The sequence below is a fragment of the Emiliania huxleyi genome (assembly GCF_000372725.1).
Source record: "Emiliania huxleyi CCMP1516 chromosome Unknown EMIHUscaffold_137, whole genome shotgun sequence".
Lineage (NCBI taxonomy): Eukaryota > Haptophyta > Isochrysidales > Noelaerhabdaceae > Emiliania > Emiliania huxleyi.
This window is the reverse complement of record NW_005201223.1, coordinates 293,480-308,672: the sequence shown is the minus strand read 5'-3', so window position 1 is coordinate 308,672 and position 15,193 is coordinate 293,480. Positions and strand designations below refer to the sequence as shown.

At 63.6% G+C, this 15,193-nt stretch overlaps 6 protein-coding genes across 6 annotated transcripts; 2 read left to right on the top strand and 4 right to left on the bottom strand.

Moving 5' to 3' along the window:
• Nucleotides 1-3,500: 3,500 nt before the first annotated feature.
• On the bottom strand, nucleotides 3,501-4,899 carry EMIHUDRAFT_440875 (hypothetical protein). Its single transcript, XM_005788244.1, has 2 exons — nucleotides 4,712-4,899; nucleotides 3,501-4,475 (listed from the first exon to the last, which is right to left on the bottom strand). Exon 2 carries the CDS (start codon nucleotides 4,375-4,377, stop codon nucleotides 3,550-3,552), a length of 828 nt encoding a protein of 275 aa, XP_005788301.1. The 5' UTR covers nucleotides 4,378-4,475; nucleotides 4,712-4,899; the 3' UTR covers nucleotides 3,501-3,549.
• Nucleotides 4,900-5,046: 147 nt separating this feature from the next.
• On the bottom strand, nucleotides 5,047-5,601 carry EMIHUDRAFT_71027 (hypothetical protein; the record flags this gene model as incomplete). The annotated part of the gene is made up of 1 exon (XM_005788243.1): nucleotides 5,047-5,601. The coding sequence occupies one exon, from the start codon at nucleotides 5,599-5,601 to the stop codon at nucleotides 5,047-5,049; it is 555 nt and encodes a 184-aa protein (XP_005788300.1).
• An 811-nt stretch (nucleotides 5,602-6,412) lies between these two features.
• On the bottom strand, nucleotides 6,413-7,685 carry EMIHUDRAFT_455251 (hypothetical protein; the record flags this gene model as incomplete). Its single annotated transcript, XM_005788242.1, has 5 exons — nucleotides 6,413-6,710; nucleotides 6,785-6,815; nucleotides 6,906-7,186; nucleotides 7,297-7,509; nucleotides 7,610-7,685. 5 exons carry the CDS (start codon nucleotides 7,683-7,685, stop codon nucleotides 6,670-6,672), a joined length of 642 nt encoding a protein of 213 aa, XP_005788299.1. The 3' UTR covers nucleotides 6,413-6,669.
• A 509-nt stretch (nucleotides 7,686-8,194) lies between these two features.
• On the bottom strand, nucleotides 8,195-9,008 carry EMIHUDRAFT_362886 (hypothetical protein; the record flags this gene model as incomplete). The annotated part of the gene is made up of 1 exon (XM_005788241.1): nucleotides 8,195-9,008. One exon carries the CDS (start codon nucleotides 9,003-9,005, stop codon nucleotides 8,517-8,519), a length of 489 nt encoding a protein of 162 aa, XP_005788298.1. The 3' UTR covers nucleotides 8,195-8,516.
• A 1,410-nt stretch (nucleotides 9,009-10,418) lies between these two features.
• On the top strand, nucleotides 10,419-11,996 carry EMIHUDRAFT_440874 (hypothetical protein; the record flags this gene model as incomplete). Its single annotated transcript, XM_005788240.1, has 4 exons — nucleotides 10,419-10,986; nucleotides 11,214-11,256; nucleotides 11,327-11,425; nucleotides 11,764-11,996. Coding segments are annotated over exons 1-4 (837 nt in total), but the record flags the coding sequence as incomplete, so codon positions are not given.
• Nucleotides 11,997-12,439: 443 nt separating this feature from the next.
• Nucleotides 12,440-13,226, top strand: EMIHUDRAFT_440873 (hypothetical protein; the record flags this gene model as incomplete). The annotated part of the gene is made up of 2 exons (XM_005788239.1): nucleotides 12,440-12,731; nucleotides 12,868-13,226. Coding segments are annotated over 2 exons (559 nt in total), but the record flags the coding sequence as incomplete, so codon positions are not given.
• Nucleotides 13,227-15,193: the final 1,967 nt, after the last annotated feature.

The following is a 15,193-nucleotide window of genomic DNA, read 5'->3' as shown; positions in this document are numbered from 1 at the left end:
AGCCGGGTGTCGATCGGTATCGGTGTCGCTAGCTGCCGAGCGTCGGGTATCGCTAGTGCGGCTGGAATATTTGTTCGCTGGGTATCGCACCGTCGGCTGGGTATCGCACCGTCGGCTGGGTATCGCTAGTGCGGCCCGGGCCGCCGTCTCCACGGCGCGAATATATTTGTAGTATGTTTGGGAAAAAGAAATGCGAAATTTCCTCCAAACCTCTTTTAATTATGGTACCCCACGGAGGGTGAACCTTCTTTTGTAGAAGGCTGGGATTGAGAGCAGTCTCGCTCTCAATCCTAGAAGTCGAAGGATTGTGAGCAGCACTCCTCGCAATCGGTAGCATCTCTGTGCGATAGTGAGCACCCACGCTCGCAATCCTACGTCTTCTAGGACTATCCCATGACGAGAACGACCAACGCACCGGCCGCCTGGCCGAAAAACGTGGGTTCGAATTCGTATAAAGGGTCGACCAGGTTTCGAACTGGGGGCCTCCCGCTCGCGGGGCGGCACTTGGAAACGAGGGGAAGCCGGCGGGCGACCTCTATAGCATACCGGGGGAAAGCCCGAAGTCGGCCAAGCACTTGGAGCACTTGGAGTGCAGTTATCAACCTCACATCCAGGGCCGAGAAGGACGTCATTAGTACGAAAACCTCAGAAGGCCAACATGGCGCATGGGCGCAGAGAGAACATCCCCCGAGAGGACAAAAAGAAAAGGCTTCGCACCCCCTCCTTGCGCAGTGACCCTCGCTAAGTGTCGCCGTTATCGCATATCGGGGCACGCTATCCTGCGCAGGCAGGGCAAGCGGGCGGGACGCAGTCCCATCTCTCCTGTGTACGGGTGGGTTCTGTCTCCAGTCTCGGCGCGCTCACAATCCGAGCAAACTCTAGGGTTGCGAGCAGCTTAGCTCACAATCCTAGCAACATGCCTCCGATTGTGAGCAGCACTCCTCGCAATCCTAGAACTTTCGCCGAATGCGAGCGACACCGCCCACAGTCCTACGTGCTACGACTTCTAGGATTGCGAGCGGGTCCCCTCGCAATCGGTGCGATTGTACTGTTTGGATTGTGAGGAGACCCTCCCGGCGCGCTCACTCACAAGCGCTCGCGGCTGGAGCGATTTGGGAGCGCCCTCTGTGCGCTGCTAGCAGTCCTTGGATCTTTGGTACGATTGTGAGCGCAGCCGCTCATAGTCCTACCAGATGTAGGATTGCGAGGCTCCTGCTCGCAATCGGAGGTATGTTGCTAGGATTGTGGGCTAATAAGCTGCTCGCAACCCTAGAGTTTGCTCGGATTGTGAGCGCGCTGGTAGTAGTCGTGGGCATCACCAGACACCAGTCACATTGATTGTGAGCGGAGCTGCTCATAGTCCTAGAAGACGTAGGATTGCGAGCGTGGGTGCTCACTCTCGCACAGAGTTGCTACGTACGATTGCGAGGAGTGCTGCTCCCAATCCTTCGACTTCTAGGATTGAGAGCGAGGCTGCTCTCAATCCTAGCCTTCTACAAAAGAAGGTTCATTCACCCCGTGTTTGTTATGACCCCCCCCAATGAACACACCAGTGAGGGAGGGCGAGACGATTGAGGGGTCCCGTACCACGCGGAATCGACACTACCCGGGTACAACCTGGCGAGGTACTTCCAGCCTGCTGTGGGAACAGCTGACGCAGTCTCGCCGAGGCTCGCCCCAGCAGGTACAACTGTATCCAGTGCTCAAGTGCTCAAGGTTCACCCCCCCGGAGCGTCAAGGACGTGCCCGCCCTTTAGCTCACGCGCCTTTTCTAGTTCGCCAGCGAACATGCTGGACGACGAGACAGATCAACCGGCCGCCGCGTGCTGCTCGTGGCCGTGGTGTATTCGCGCACAAGGCGCAAAGGCCAGCAAGGCAACCGCACTAGCACAGCAACGGTGGCTGGCTGGCGATGCCGACTGGAAAAATGCCGAGGAGTCGTCCACCTTTGCGCGGAACTGCGACATCAGTCAGACACACCTGGTCAAGGCGGCCGATGCAAGGTGGATCTCCTCCTCCCACTGCTTTCAGTGCGCTCTCAACACCATGCATGAGTGCGACGATTTTGGCGATGACGTACACACCTTCCCAGACATTCGCAGGAAGTGGCTGTCTGCAGAGGTGAGCGGCAGCGTTCACTACCCGCGCGTCCGCTACATTGTGGACTATCCGCCGAACACGCCGCGACTGCCCTACCATGACCACCCCGGCGGCGAGGAGTACATCGTCTTTACCGGCCGCTTCGCGGACACAAACTTCGCGCAGGCCTCCACCGCTGCCGCCACCGCCTCGACCGCCATCCTCAACCGGCGCCCACCCCGCCGCAGGTAGAGGCACCCGCGCTGGTGCGCTACCCCATCGGCACGCACCACGCGGCGATGACTCAGCCCTTCGAAGGGCGCACCGAGATCCTCACCTGGTGGGGCTTGATGCAAGCCACCTCCGCCACCGAGGTTGCGCAGCACGTGGCGCTCTGCCCACGCCTCCTCGTTCCACGGCAGCGCGAGGCCAGCTGGATCGACGGGCCACGGCGTGGGTGGGCCATCAGCAAGGACGGGCTCGAGACTCGGATCGAGCGCTGGGCACCACACGCGAAGAAGGCGCGCCTCCCAACGCCGAAGGCAGGGTTGGATCCAGCCGGTCAACACCTGCCTGTGTGTCCAGGCGCTTTTGTTCCGGAGACCTATCAAGGAGATCTACCTGCTGCGCGGGTCGCTGTCGGCGGCGCAGCGCGTGGAGGGTGCCACGGCGGGCGAGGCGTTGGGTCTATTGGCGGAGGGAGATTGGATCTGCTTTGCGCACGAGGTCTCGCAGGTCCCCCACAGCCGCCGCCCATAAACTCGCCAAGGCTGTGGGGGCGTCTGTTCATACGCTTGCCATAATGTAGGTGGATGCCGCCGCCGGGCCCGACGGCGCGACGTTGCTCGTCAAGGAGCTGCTGCCCTACGACAGCTGGCGGCGGCACGTGCTGCAGGACGTCAGGCAGTCCTGGCACAGCTGGTCGGGTGCGACAGGCCGCGCGTCTGGCCGTGGCCACATGCCCGCTGCCTCACTCGTCGAGCCGAGCAAGTCGTCGCAGAGGAATCACCTTCGCTTCTCACGATCGCGATCGACCTCCTCTGTGGAGGAGGGGGGGAGTGTTGCGCCCGGCACAGTAGTTCCAGTAGCCAGTAGCAGCCCAAGCAGCGCTTGCGCGCGATCATGAGACCCATGAGCATGACTGTATCTATAAAAGGGTTACGCGGGTTGCCCGGCGCGCCCGCTTCGGATTCTCAGCTACATGGAAATTTCATGTTCGCGGCGTGCATTCATTCGCAATAACTTAAGGAATAACGGATATGCCAGGGTCGCTGCAGCCTGCACGCTGCCACGGACGCTGCCGACGCTGGACGGCGCGAGGACGGACAACAATGCCGTCTCGTACGGCTCTACGTACTACGATACACCCCCCCGCCGCCCCGGGCGCCGCACACATCCGATGTGTGGACTACTATTACACAACGATCTCTCTCCCCCGGCGCCTTTTAGTCCCCAAACACACACTCTCTTTCAGCAGAAGCCTGGCCCCAGCGGCGTCACGCGCACGCCTCTCTCGATCATGCGGCAGCGGTGCTTGAGCAGGCGCGGCGCGGCCGCCGAAGCGTTGTTGCGCCAGACCGGGCTCCACAGCCGCTCGGCGACCGCGCTCGCTCGAGGGAAGGCGCGCGGCTCGAGGTTGGTGCGGTCGATGTGCTCGCCCCACAGCGGCGCCTCGCCGCCGAGCACCTTGGCAGCCTTGGCCGAGCCACGCAGGTCGAAGCAGTGGCACTTGCCGTCCCGCCACGGGCCCGAGGGGCACGAGCACGCGCAGGCCGCCTCGTGGCCGGCGGCGTCGTACACGCACGTCTTGTTGGTCAGCGGCTCGCGCGCGTATGCCTCCTCCCACGCGTTGAGGCTGGCTGTGCCGTCCAGGTACCAGCCGAGCGTGACAAGTGCCTCGAAGCCGCTGTGGCCGGTCGGCCACGTGGCGTCGGGCCGGCCGAGGTAGCCCTGCCCGGTGATGGCGCTCAGGTTGGCCCAGTTCCACGCCGGCTGGAGCCACTGCTCAACCACCAAGTCTGACGGCAGACGCGCGCTGGGCGGCGTGGGGTTGGCGGCCGTCGGGCCGTAGTGGTCCATCGCCTCCTGCCACGCCACCGCCGTCTTGCCCGACTTTGCGACGAGCGCCGTGAGCCTTCCGATGTACTTCGCGGTGAGCTCCTTGAAGCCGGCGTCGTCGCGCGCGATCCCGCGGCGCTGCATGTACGAGACGACCGTCGCGCTGCTGATCCAGCACGCAAAGTCCACCTCACGTGTCCAGCAGAACGACTCGGCCGGCGGCACAATGTGTGGCCTCATGTCGGCTCCATGAGCAGTGCGTGTGTGCGCAGTGCGTGTGTGTCTGTGTGTGTGTGTGTGTGCGTGCGCGTGCGTGCGTGCGTGCGTGTGCGTGCGTGCGCGTGCGTGCGTTCCGTCCTCGGTGCTGCGAGGTGTGTTGAGACTGAAGCCCACCTCGTCGGCGCCGATGTGCATGTACTCGTCCGGGAAGAGGGAGGCAACCTCGGCGAAGAGCGCCTCGAGCAGCGCGAACGCCGCGTCCGAAGTGGGGTCGAGCGTCTGACCACGCATCCCACAGGACGTGTCATGGACATGCCCCCGCCGCGGTCCAAGGGGAAGCGAACGGTGACGGTGCCTGGCAGCGGGGCAGCGTGGCGTTGGGGTAGCCGACCGACCAGGAGGTTGCGTGGCCCGGCGAATCCAGCTCGGGCACGACGCGGATCCCGCGGTCCGCCGCGAAGCCGACGATCGTGCGCACGTCGTCCGCGGTGTAAACCAGCGCTGGCGAGTATGCGCCGCGTGCCAACGCGGGCGTCGCCTGCATTCAGAGCTGTCCTTTCCCCTTGATTCACACCGCTTCTCCTTGAGGCGCGAGCGTCGCCGCGGGAAGGACTGCGTGTCGGAGATGTGCTAGCAACTAACTCCTCGGGCCTTGGTGAGCAGCGGGAAGGACTGCGAGTCGGAGATGTGCTAGCAACTAACTCCTCGGGCCTTGGTGAGCAGCGGGAAGGACTGCGAGTCGGAGATGTGCCAGTGGAGGACGTTGAGCTTGTTGAACGACATCGCGTCGAGCATCGCCGTGATGGCCTCGACCGGCAGGTAGTGCCGCGCCGAGTCGAGCATCAGCCCGCGCCACCGGAAGCGAGGCGCGTCGCTGATGGCGAGCCGCGACGCGTTGATGACCGCCGAGCATTTGCCGCGCAAGCCGCTCCCTCGTGACACGAGCTGTGAGAACGTCTCCAGGCCGTGCAGTGCACCGTACACAGTGTGCGCGCGCAGCGTCGCCGCGGGCGGCGCCCCCTCGATCGACAGCGCGTAAGACTCATCGGTGCGGCGCGAGAGCGTGAGGTCGTCGGAGGTCACGTAAATGGCAAGCGCAGTAAGCGTCGGGCTCGCGGCATACGCGGCCACGGACTGGTGGAGATGCGGTCGCGCTGCTGGAGTGAAGATTTTGGCCTCCGTCCGATGGATAGCTCGTCGCAGTCGCTCAACCGCGGGCGGCGAGAGCGTCGACTTCACGCTCATCTTGAACGCAGCCTCCGAGAGGCACAAGAACGCGCCGGATGCGCTGGCGTTGGCCGGCGCGGGCCAGAGCCCGGAGAGCGCGTCACCAGGCTGCGGTCCGAAGGGGACGTCAAAGGCCTGTACCGCCGAGCATAGCACTGCGAACACCACCATCAACCCACTTTTGGCGTGGATGGCTGACGTAGAATAAAAAATCGTGAAGTTGCCTGGTGTTCATTATAGCTCTTCGTAGAACACCCTCGGGTTAGACCGCCTGGTGTTCTACTCATGTATGTATGTAGAAAGATGAACAACAGAGGGGGCAACCCGTGTTTACTTTACAACTACTCCCCCTAGGGGTAGGGCTCTCTAGCCCGTAGCCCGATGCGCGATGCCGATCATCCGGCCCGCTGGGTGCGCTTCTTAGCTCCCCATTAATGACTACACTCCAAGTGCTCCAAGTGCTCCAAGATGACGCCGCAAAGGCTGTGCCGACGGCCTGCTGCCGCCCTCGCCGGCGGGTTGGACTCGCACAGCAACGCAGCGAAGCACAGCCACCGCACGGCGCAGCCCTCGCCCTCTGGCTGCGCCGGGCAGCTCGAAGCCGCGCTCTTGCGCAAGGCCAAGGGATCCGCCGTAAAATAAAGAGACAGAAAAGAGAAAAGGGCCAAAAGCAGCAACGTCCCCGACCTCCGTGCCCCCCAGGCCGTTCTTCTTGTTCTTTTTTTTGGGCTGTCTGCTTTCTTTCTTTCTTTTTCTGAAAAAATCAATTGCAACCCGACGGTCGACGGCCGACGCTGGAGGACGCCAACAATTGCAACCCGATTGCGCCGAGGCGCCCGCCTGCGCTTCGAATCACAGCTAGACGCGCACACACAACCAACACATGTCACCGATCCGCCGCGACACCGCAACATTATTCGCCTCTGAGCGGCACCTCCGCACAACGCCACAAAAGCCTGCATGCGATTTCCGCCCCGACAGCCTCTCCGCCCTAGTCTCCGCCCCGACAGAAGTCAATAAATCAGCACCGCCGCCCCGTCTTAAGCGCCGCGGCGAGGAGGGCACGCGACGCGCCACTGCCCCGCCTCACACCACGGCGAGCAGCGCCATCATCGCCAGCGTCGAGCCTACTCGGCGAGCGGGTGCGGCGGGTGAGGCGGGAGCACGCGGCGGCGCGGCCTCCTCCTCCGCTGCGGCGCACCGAGCAGCGCCCGGCCCTCGTTGAGAGGGACCTGCCGCGAGGGGGGGCGAGGTTGAGAGATTGGTAGGATGTCTGCTGCGAGGGGCATGTCTGTTGCGAGGGGCATGTCTGCGGCCCGCGCCTCTGCGACGGCGTCCGCAAACCCGTCGATGGCGCGCCTCACGGTGCCGTCGATGCCCGCCGACACCCCGGCAGCCGCAGCGGTGCGGCATGCCCACTTCGGGGAGGTGACGGGAGCCTTGGCGGCGGCGGCGGCGGCGGCGGCGGTGGCGGCTGCGGCGGCGGCAGCGGCGACGGCTGCGGCGGTGGCGTCTGCGTCAGCGGCGGCGGCGGCGGCGGCCGCGGTCTGGGCGGCGACGTCGCTGTCTTGCGAGACTCTGCACTCATCTGGCGAGGAGGAGCCTGCGGGCGGCGTCGGGGAGGAGAGGAGGGGAGGAGCGGTGGGGAGGAGAAGTGGGGCGGGGAGGGGGGAGGCGCGTGGGGAGATCGGGGAGGAATGGTCCCACCCACACCTCCGCCGGAGCCGCCCGAGGGCGAGCCCGAGCCGTCGGCCAGCGTCCTGCGGATCGGGTCGACGCAGGCCGCATCCAGCGCGACAGCGATCGCCGATCCGTGGAACTCGGCGCCGTCAAAGAGCAGCGCCGACCGGGCGCTCGCGCCGCTCTCAAACGTGATTAGTGCGGTCGTGCCGTCTAGCAGGACCTTCTCGACGTGGCCGTGGAAGGCTGCGGCGGGCGCGGGAGGGCACGGTGGCTGCGGACTGTGGAGGGCAGCGGCTGCTAGCTTAGAATTACACGAGTGTCGTGTCGTGTTCTGGTCCCGCACCAAAGTAGGTGGAGAGGTCCTCCCGCGAGGCGTCCGCCGGCAGGTTCTCGACGAGGACTGTGCAGCTATCTGCCATCGCACAGGCAAAGGCGCGCCGAGATGTGTGTGTGTGTGTGTGTTCACTCACGCCGCGCCGAGAGCTATAAAAGGAACTAGTTTCACTCGGATTCACTCCTATGCACCTTCGGTGAGGGTGCATTGGCGCGTAAAAGGAGAGTCACGGAATCGCGCGCGCCTCCACCAGGAAGGGCTACGCAGTATCCCTGACATCCCAATGCGCAGTGGAGGAGGAGCGAGGGCAGGTGGCCCGGAAAGCCCAAACGACAAAGCGACGAAACAACCCGTCATGGCCCTGCGACCGCGCATCCCATTTTAAACCGCATGGTCAGCGCGCGCGCGTAAAATCGCGATTCGCGTGCCTTGTAATTCGCTCTGACTTCATCGAGAGGCCTCGCGTGTGAGTGAGGTGTGTGAACTGCGTTGATGTCGGCGTCTCGACGTGTGTGTGTGATGTGATGGGTTCCGCTGCCGGCGTCTCGCGACTCGCGACTCGCGTATAGCCCCCGCACGTGTGTCCTTTGTTTTGGTTGGACACTCATACAAAACCTAACAGCTCTAGAACAGCGCGGCTCCGGTCGCCTGTTGTTACCAGCTACCACTACTAGGTGCGGCGGTTTAATTAAAGTGGTGGACAAATGCGAGTGTACACATGCCCTAGTCCGAGAACGCCCGCCCAGCCGCCCAGGACGCCCACATGCATCCGCGCTTTTGAATGCCCCTGTTCGTCCGCCTCTCCCTCTCGGCCCGCGCCCTGCCCCATTTTCTCCGTCCGTGCCCCGTCATTCGCGCTGGAGGCCTCCATCACCCACTCCGACCTTCGCTGCCTGGCCGCGATCCCCGATGGGGGTCACGCTGGGGATTCATCGCATTCCCCAGCACCAGGCCGCGCCCTTCTTTTCCCACCTTCAATTGCAACGCACTTCTTAGGCTCAATGTCATCCAGCTCGATGATGAAGATGCTTGCTGCTGCATTGAGCACGAAGTCCAAGTGGGTCTCTGCTGTGCTCAACAGTAGCGGGATCGATAAAACAAGGAAGGTTGTGGTAAGGACGTTCACCAGAGACCAGAGAAAGATGCGCACACTGAGGCCCATGCGATTCACAGAGACGATCTTATTCGCGCCACGCTTGTCAGCAATACTCAGGGTTCCTCCCCGGTTACAGGTAGCGCGCGCAAAGAGCCAGAATTTGAACATGGTGTTGTCATAGACAAGGAAGCCACCTTTCTGCACGATGAGCATGATCTGTATCACAGCGCCTGTAAAGTAGAAGAGCAAAGTTTGGCTGCTGGTGAAGTCCGGCTTGGAAGTGTAGACGGCATATGCATAATAACCCATCAGCAAGCACTGGCCAGCTCCCATCGCAACCACATTCAGCATTGGCTCGGATAAATCTTGGTACCTGTCAGCCGCCTCGCCTTCTTGCGGCGGCGGCGGCGGCGGCGGCTCTGCCTGCTCCTTGGGCTGCTCTACGGGATCCTTATGATGCGGTCGAACTCTACTGGGCCGCTTCCCTACGGGATCCTTCTCCACCCACGACTGCTGCCATTTGTTTCGCTGTAACTGCTGCCATTCGATTAGCAGTGTGGCCAGTGGCGCGGCCGCAAGTACTCCACTGTAGCCTATAAAGATGTCGAGCGTCTTGCTCTGGTTGAGCATCATGAAACCGGCAAAGAAGATTGAGTTGATCGCAAAGAAGAAGGGAGAGATGACGCTCCGCATGTCTTTCCACACGTCATACAGGTACTGGAGATTCAGGTACATGTCTTTCCACACGTCATACAGGTACAGCACGGAGAAAGGTAAGCCTCCGGTGAAGCAGCTTGTCTGCTCTGCTCTTGCATCAGTCGACTCAGTGGAACCCTACGTTGAGCCACAGATGCAGCATAAAGAAACAATCCGCCGTGCAAAGCGCAAGCGATATAAATCACGATCCACGCAGACGTGTACGTCTCTGTGTCGTTCACCGCCAGCGACACATTGCCATTGACGGCCATGAACGGATCAAGGACAACAACACAACAAGCCGCGTCCGACAATCCAGCGGCAGCCCAACGGAACGATGACGAGAGCTGTTGTGGTGTGCGTTGGGCCAGTCTTTTGGCGGAGATCTGCAGGTGTCAGGTGGCGTTTATTTTTGCTTGGGAGGAACTCATGATGAAATTCTGGAAAAACCTGACCGGCCCCTGCGGTGCCCCTACCTACCTACCTACCTGCCACGGCGCAAGCGAAGGCGGACCACACCGTTGGCACGTGTGTCCGCACCTCCGCCGCCCTGCCCTCCGTCCGGCACCTCCGGCGGGCGGCCGAGCGCCGCCAGGATCTCGTCGCAGCGGAGCACGACGGCGCGGGGAGCGAAGGTCGGCGCGGCGGCGGCGTGCAGCGCCTCCACCTCGAGCGAGACGCCCTCCGCCCGCAGCCTCTCTACCAGGGAGAGGTACAACCGTTTTTTTAGTATACACGGCTCTTACGAACATTCCCGTAGGAGGACTCTGTTGACAGGGTTTGCGAAGTTTAGTGCACACACACACACTCACGCCGCGCCGAGAGCCTGAAAAAAAGCGTCCCGCGACGAAATAACGCGTCATGGCCCTGCGACCGCGCCTCCCATTTTAAAGTTTTTTTAGTATACACGGCTCTTACGTACATTCCCGTAGGAGGACTCTGTTGACAGGGTTTGCGATGAGAAGCGACCCGATGGGTTTGTCGGAAAGAAAGAAACAAAACAGAGAAACAAGGGGATGGGTTTGTCGGAGGTTAGTGGTTGCTCGAAGTTCGCGCCGGGAGCACACAGCGTGTCTGCGGCCAAAGGATTCCACCTCGAGAACCTCGAGCCAGGACCTCGAAAGAACAATCATGTCTAACGATGTTGTGCAGGCGATAGAGTCACTCCCCATCGGTCGATTCCACCATCTACACCTCGCGAGGCAGATCTGCGCGTGGGCCTGCTTTGCGCTGTGCCAGGAGTGCGCAGCTTACATCTTTGATGCTCTGGAGCAACAGTGGTTGCTGAGCGCCGATGATCTGGGCTACTTTGCGTCGGCCTTCCCTGCGGGCTGCGTGGTCGGCTCGCTCGCCTCCGCGGCCTTGCTCGACCGCTTCGGCCGACGGCCAGCGCTGGTCGCTGGGACAGCTGCCGCTGCGTTCTGCGGTGCCCTCGCAGCCGCCTCGCCACGCTTTGAGGCGCTGCTGCTGCTGCGTGGCGCACAGGCGGCGTCGTGGGCGTACGCACAGGCGGCGGCCACCGCGTGGTACGCCGAATTCCTCCCGACGGCCGGTCGTGGGCCGCTAATTGCTGCTGTCTCAATCGGGTGGCCTGGTGAGAGCATCGGTCACGCCACCAGCCTCTCGTCCTCAATCTCTCTCTCTCTCTCTCTCTCTCTCTCTCTCTCTCTCTCTCTCTCTCTCTCTCTCTCTCTCTCTCTCTCTCTCTCTCTCTCTCTCTCTCTCTCTCTCTCTCCCTCTCTCTCTCCCTCCCTCTCTCACTCCCTCTCTCTCCCACTCTCTCTCCCTCTCCCTCCCCACCTCCTCCCCTGCCCCCTCCAGTCGGCCGAGGGGTCGCCATCAGCCTCGCCGCGGCGCTGAGCTGGCGCGCAGCCGCTCTCTCCGACCTCCACGAGCGTGTCACGATTGCATCACGTGTGCGACGGTCGCTACAGGCGCGCGCTGCTCCTCTCCTCCTCCGCCGCGCTGCTCCTGCTGAGCGGCTTGTACGCCCTCGCGCCCGCCTCGCCACGCTACCTCCTCGCTGCCGGGAGGAGCACGCACGCACGCACGCACGCACACACACACTCATAGATATGGAGAGAGAGCGAGAGAGAGAGAGCGAGAGAGCGAGAGAGAGAGAGAGAGAGAGAGAGAGAGAGAGAGAGAGAGAGAGAGAGAGAGAGAGCGAGAGAGTGAGAGAGCGAGCGAGAGAGCGAGAGAGCGAGAGAGCGAGAGAGAGAGAGAGAGAGAGAGAGAGAGAGAGAGAGAGAGAGAGAGAGAGAGAGAGAGAGAGAGAGAGAGAGAGAGCGCACGGGCGAGAAGGGCGTCGGCCCCGTCTCGGCAGCCCCTTCCCACCGGCACCGGCGCCGGTGTACGCCCGCGACGACAGGCACGACGAGGCGCGCGCCGTCGTCAAGCGCATGTACCGCGCAGCAATGTCGCCCGGCGAGAGGAGCAACTTGGCCGAGCTGCGGAGAGACCACCTGCAGCCGCCCTCGCCCCGCGCGTCGCCCCGCGCCCGCCGCCCCGCCGCGCCGACGTCGCCGCCGACACCGTACGAGCTGCGGTACGGCAAGGCGTGGGGCGACGCCTCGGAGAGCTCGCGGCTGGTCGGGCCGGGCGGCGACAGCGGCGACGTCGCAAGCGACGGCGGCAGCGGCTGCGGCAGCTGCGGCAGCGAACGCGGCGGGCGTGAAGTGGCGGGCGGGCGCGGCATGCGCGGCGGCGCGAGATCCGCTCCTCTCGCTGAGCTGCGGAGGCGACACCTCGGCCTGCTGGCGTACGCGGTCGGCTTGTTCAGCTGCCTCGCCGGCACAACGGTGCTGATAGACAACTGGGGGCCGGGCGTGCTGCGTCGGCTCGTCGCCCCGAGCTCAAGCGAGCCGCCACGCAAGCAGGACTCCCCCGTGCTGCGGACCAGCGCGTCTCCTGACACCTCTCTCTCTCTCTCTCTCTCTGGCCAGGCGAGCTGCCGCACGAGCTCCTCCTCCTCTTCCCCATATCTCCCCATATCTCCCCATATCTCCCCATATCTCCCCAGGCGAGCTGCCGCACGAGCTCCTTCTCCTCCTCTCGGGCGGCGACCTCGCAGGCAGCCTGAACGTCTCGCACCGGTGGAATCTCCTCTCGCCACCCGTCGGCCCTGCTGCTACCCCGAGCTCCCACGCCAGGCATCCTCGTCTCCATTCTGGCCGTCGACCGCATCGGCCGGCGCGGCTGCTTCCGGATCGGATTCTTCCTGCAGGGCACGCTGCTCGCTGGTATGGCTGTGGCGCCACGCCACCCGCCGCTCCTCGCGGCGATCGGGTTCGTCGCGACGGGCTGCCGCTGCTTCGGGTGGGAGGCGGCTCAGATGTGGCGCGCCGAGATTGGCCGAGATTAACCGTGGGCGGGCATTCGAGGCGGGCATGTCGATGTGGAAACACCGCATCGGTCCGCCCACGCCCTTGCCTGCCGCGTAGCGCCCCCTGTCACAGTCTCTGACCGCGAGCAGGTGCGTCGAGGCCTTCCCCACGCCCATGCGTGCCACTGCGCTCGCCCTCTCCGTCACCGTGATGCGTTTGCTCTCCGTCGCCACGCTCACGCTCTCCGCGGCGGCCGGCCGCAACGCCGAGCCCGCGCTGGCGCGGCATTTTGTCGGCGAAGCTCGTCAGCGGCCACAAGGCGCCGTTCACACGTCTCGGTGTGTACAGGCACTGCTCACCATTGGCGGGCTGCTGTTCGTGGGTGGCTGCTTCGCCACGCTACTGCTGCCGCGTGAGACGGCAGGCGCACTCATGGCGGGGGATGGGTAGAAGCGCCCTGGTCTCGGCGCGTTGGGTGTGTGATGGGGAGAGGACGACGGTAAAGCGGACGACTTTTTCTCGTTTCCGATTCTGCCCCGGGTGCAGCGCCGGCCGGTGGGCCGGAGCGGCGAGGCAGCGCGGAGGGCCATGGGCCTCGACGTCGATGCACGAGGGCCACGAGGTGTAGGCGCTCCTCGAGAGGCGCTCTCGAGCATCGACCTGAGCAAGGTGCACATCGACATGTCATCATCACACATCAGCGACAACCTGGCGAGAACCCGCGATCCCTCCACCGCGCGTCGCCGAGCTCCTCCTGCGCAACGGCTACCGCCTGTGCAGTCGAGCGCGCACGACAACATCTGGCTGCGCAGCCATTTCCAACCCGCCATCACGCAGCACGGAGGCGAGTCACCGACCGCACGTCGAGCGGTTTTGAGGACAGCTGTGACTTAGGAGGCTGGTTAGCTGTCGAATACCTGAACCTGTTCTCACTCGCGCGAAAGAATTTTTCGCGCGGGCGCACACCCCTCCCTCCCTTGGGTTGTCTGTTTCTTTCTTTCTTTTACCTAGCAGGCTTCCAACTTTTTGCGGGGTATGGTATGGTACTCTCACGGCCCAAAGGGTGGGGGGGTATGGTCCTGACCGCCCATCCCCGGTCTCCTGGAGGCTGGGTCTGTCAGCAGGCGGGGGGGTATGGTCTCGAGGTGGGTTGCGTGAGATTACCATACCCCGCAAAACCTGTCAGCAGAGTCTCCTACGGGAATGTACGTAAGAGCTACATACACTCAAAAAGTCCGAACGGAAAAAGGGCAGAGCCGGCGAAAGAGAAAGAAACGCTGGGCAGAGCCGCGCGCATTCGCGCCTATGCACGTGCGGTTGCTACTCGCCTGCGCGTTGGTGCTCGAGCGCGCGGGATGTAGCAAGAGAACCGCCGGGGCTGCCCCTGCCAAGGTCGTAGCAGCGGCTAGACGCGGCGACGACGCGGCGGTACTGGCGTGGCTTGACGGCGGAGGGCGGGCTGATGCGACGTATGCGTACAATGACCAGATCGGCCGGAGCGAACTCTCCTTGCTGATGGCCGCCGCCAGCCGAGGCCACGAGCGGGTGGTGGAGGTGCTGCTGCAGCGCGGTGCGGAGATCGACATGCAGAGCAGCAAGTCACTTGAGGGCGTCACCGCACTGATGGCCGCCGCCAGCCAAGGCCACGAGCGAGTGGTCGACTTGCTTATCCAGCGCGGCGCGGATATCGACCTGCAGAGCCGCGTGGGCTACACCGCGCTGATAGTCGCAACCGGCTCGAATCATCCCGCGGTTGTGCAACGCCTGCTGCGGGCGGGAGCAGACACGACATTGTGCGGCGAGGACGGCAAGACGGCGCTGATGATCGCGAAGGAGATGGGCCAAACCGAGTGCGCGCGCGCTGTCGAGGAGCATGCGGGAACGAAGCTACCGCCGCCGCCGCCGCTGCAGCAGCCCCATTGGCCGCCGCCGGAGCACGTGGATGAAGTCAGACGCATATTGGAGGGTGCGCCTCAAAACACGATGGAGCTCGGCGAGCTTGAGCCTCGTCTGAGCTCGGCAGTGCGGGAGCAGGTCACGCTCGCGGGTGGGCTGAAGAGGTGGCTGCGGTCGATCCCGAAGAGCAGCAGGAGCTTTCGTCTGGTGAAGACGGCCCATACGGCGGCCGATGGGTCTCGCCTCGAGGTTGGAGATTGGATTTATAGCTTCGCACTGAGCTCGCCGTCGCTGTCGCCGCCGGACCCACCGACACAGCCGCAGACCCATCAGGCAGAGCACGCGGGAAATGGGGATGGGAAGGGCGCCGACACAGAGAGCTTGCTCCTTCCAGACATAATCGCTGAAGCGGCTGAGCGAGGCGACGAGGCGGCGGTGCTGGCGTGGGTCGACGGTGGCGGGCGTGGTTCGATAGTGCGGGCTTCACGCTGCTGCAGGTCGCCGCCAGCAATGGCCACGAGCGGGTGGTCGACCTGCTACTGTGGCGCGGCGCGGAGATCAACCTGCAGAGCAGCAAAG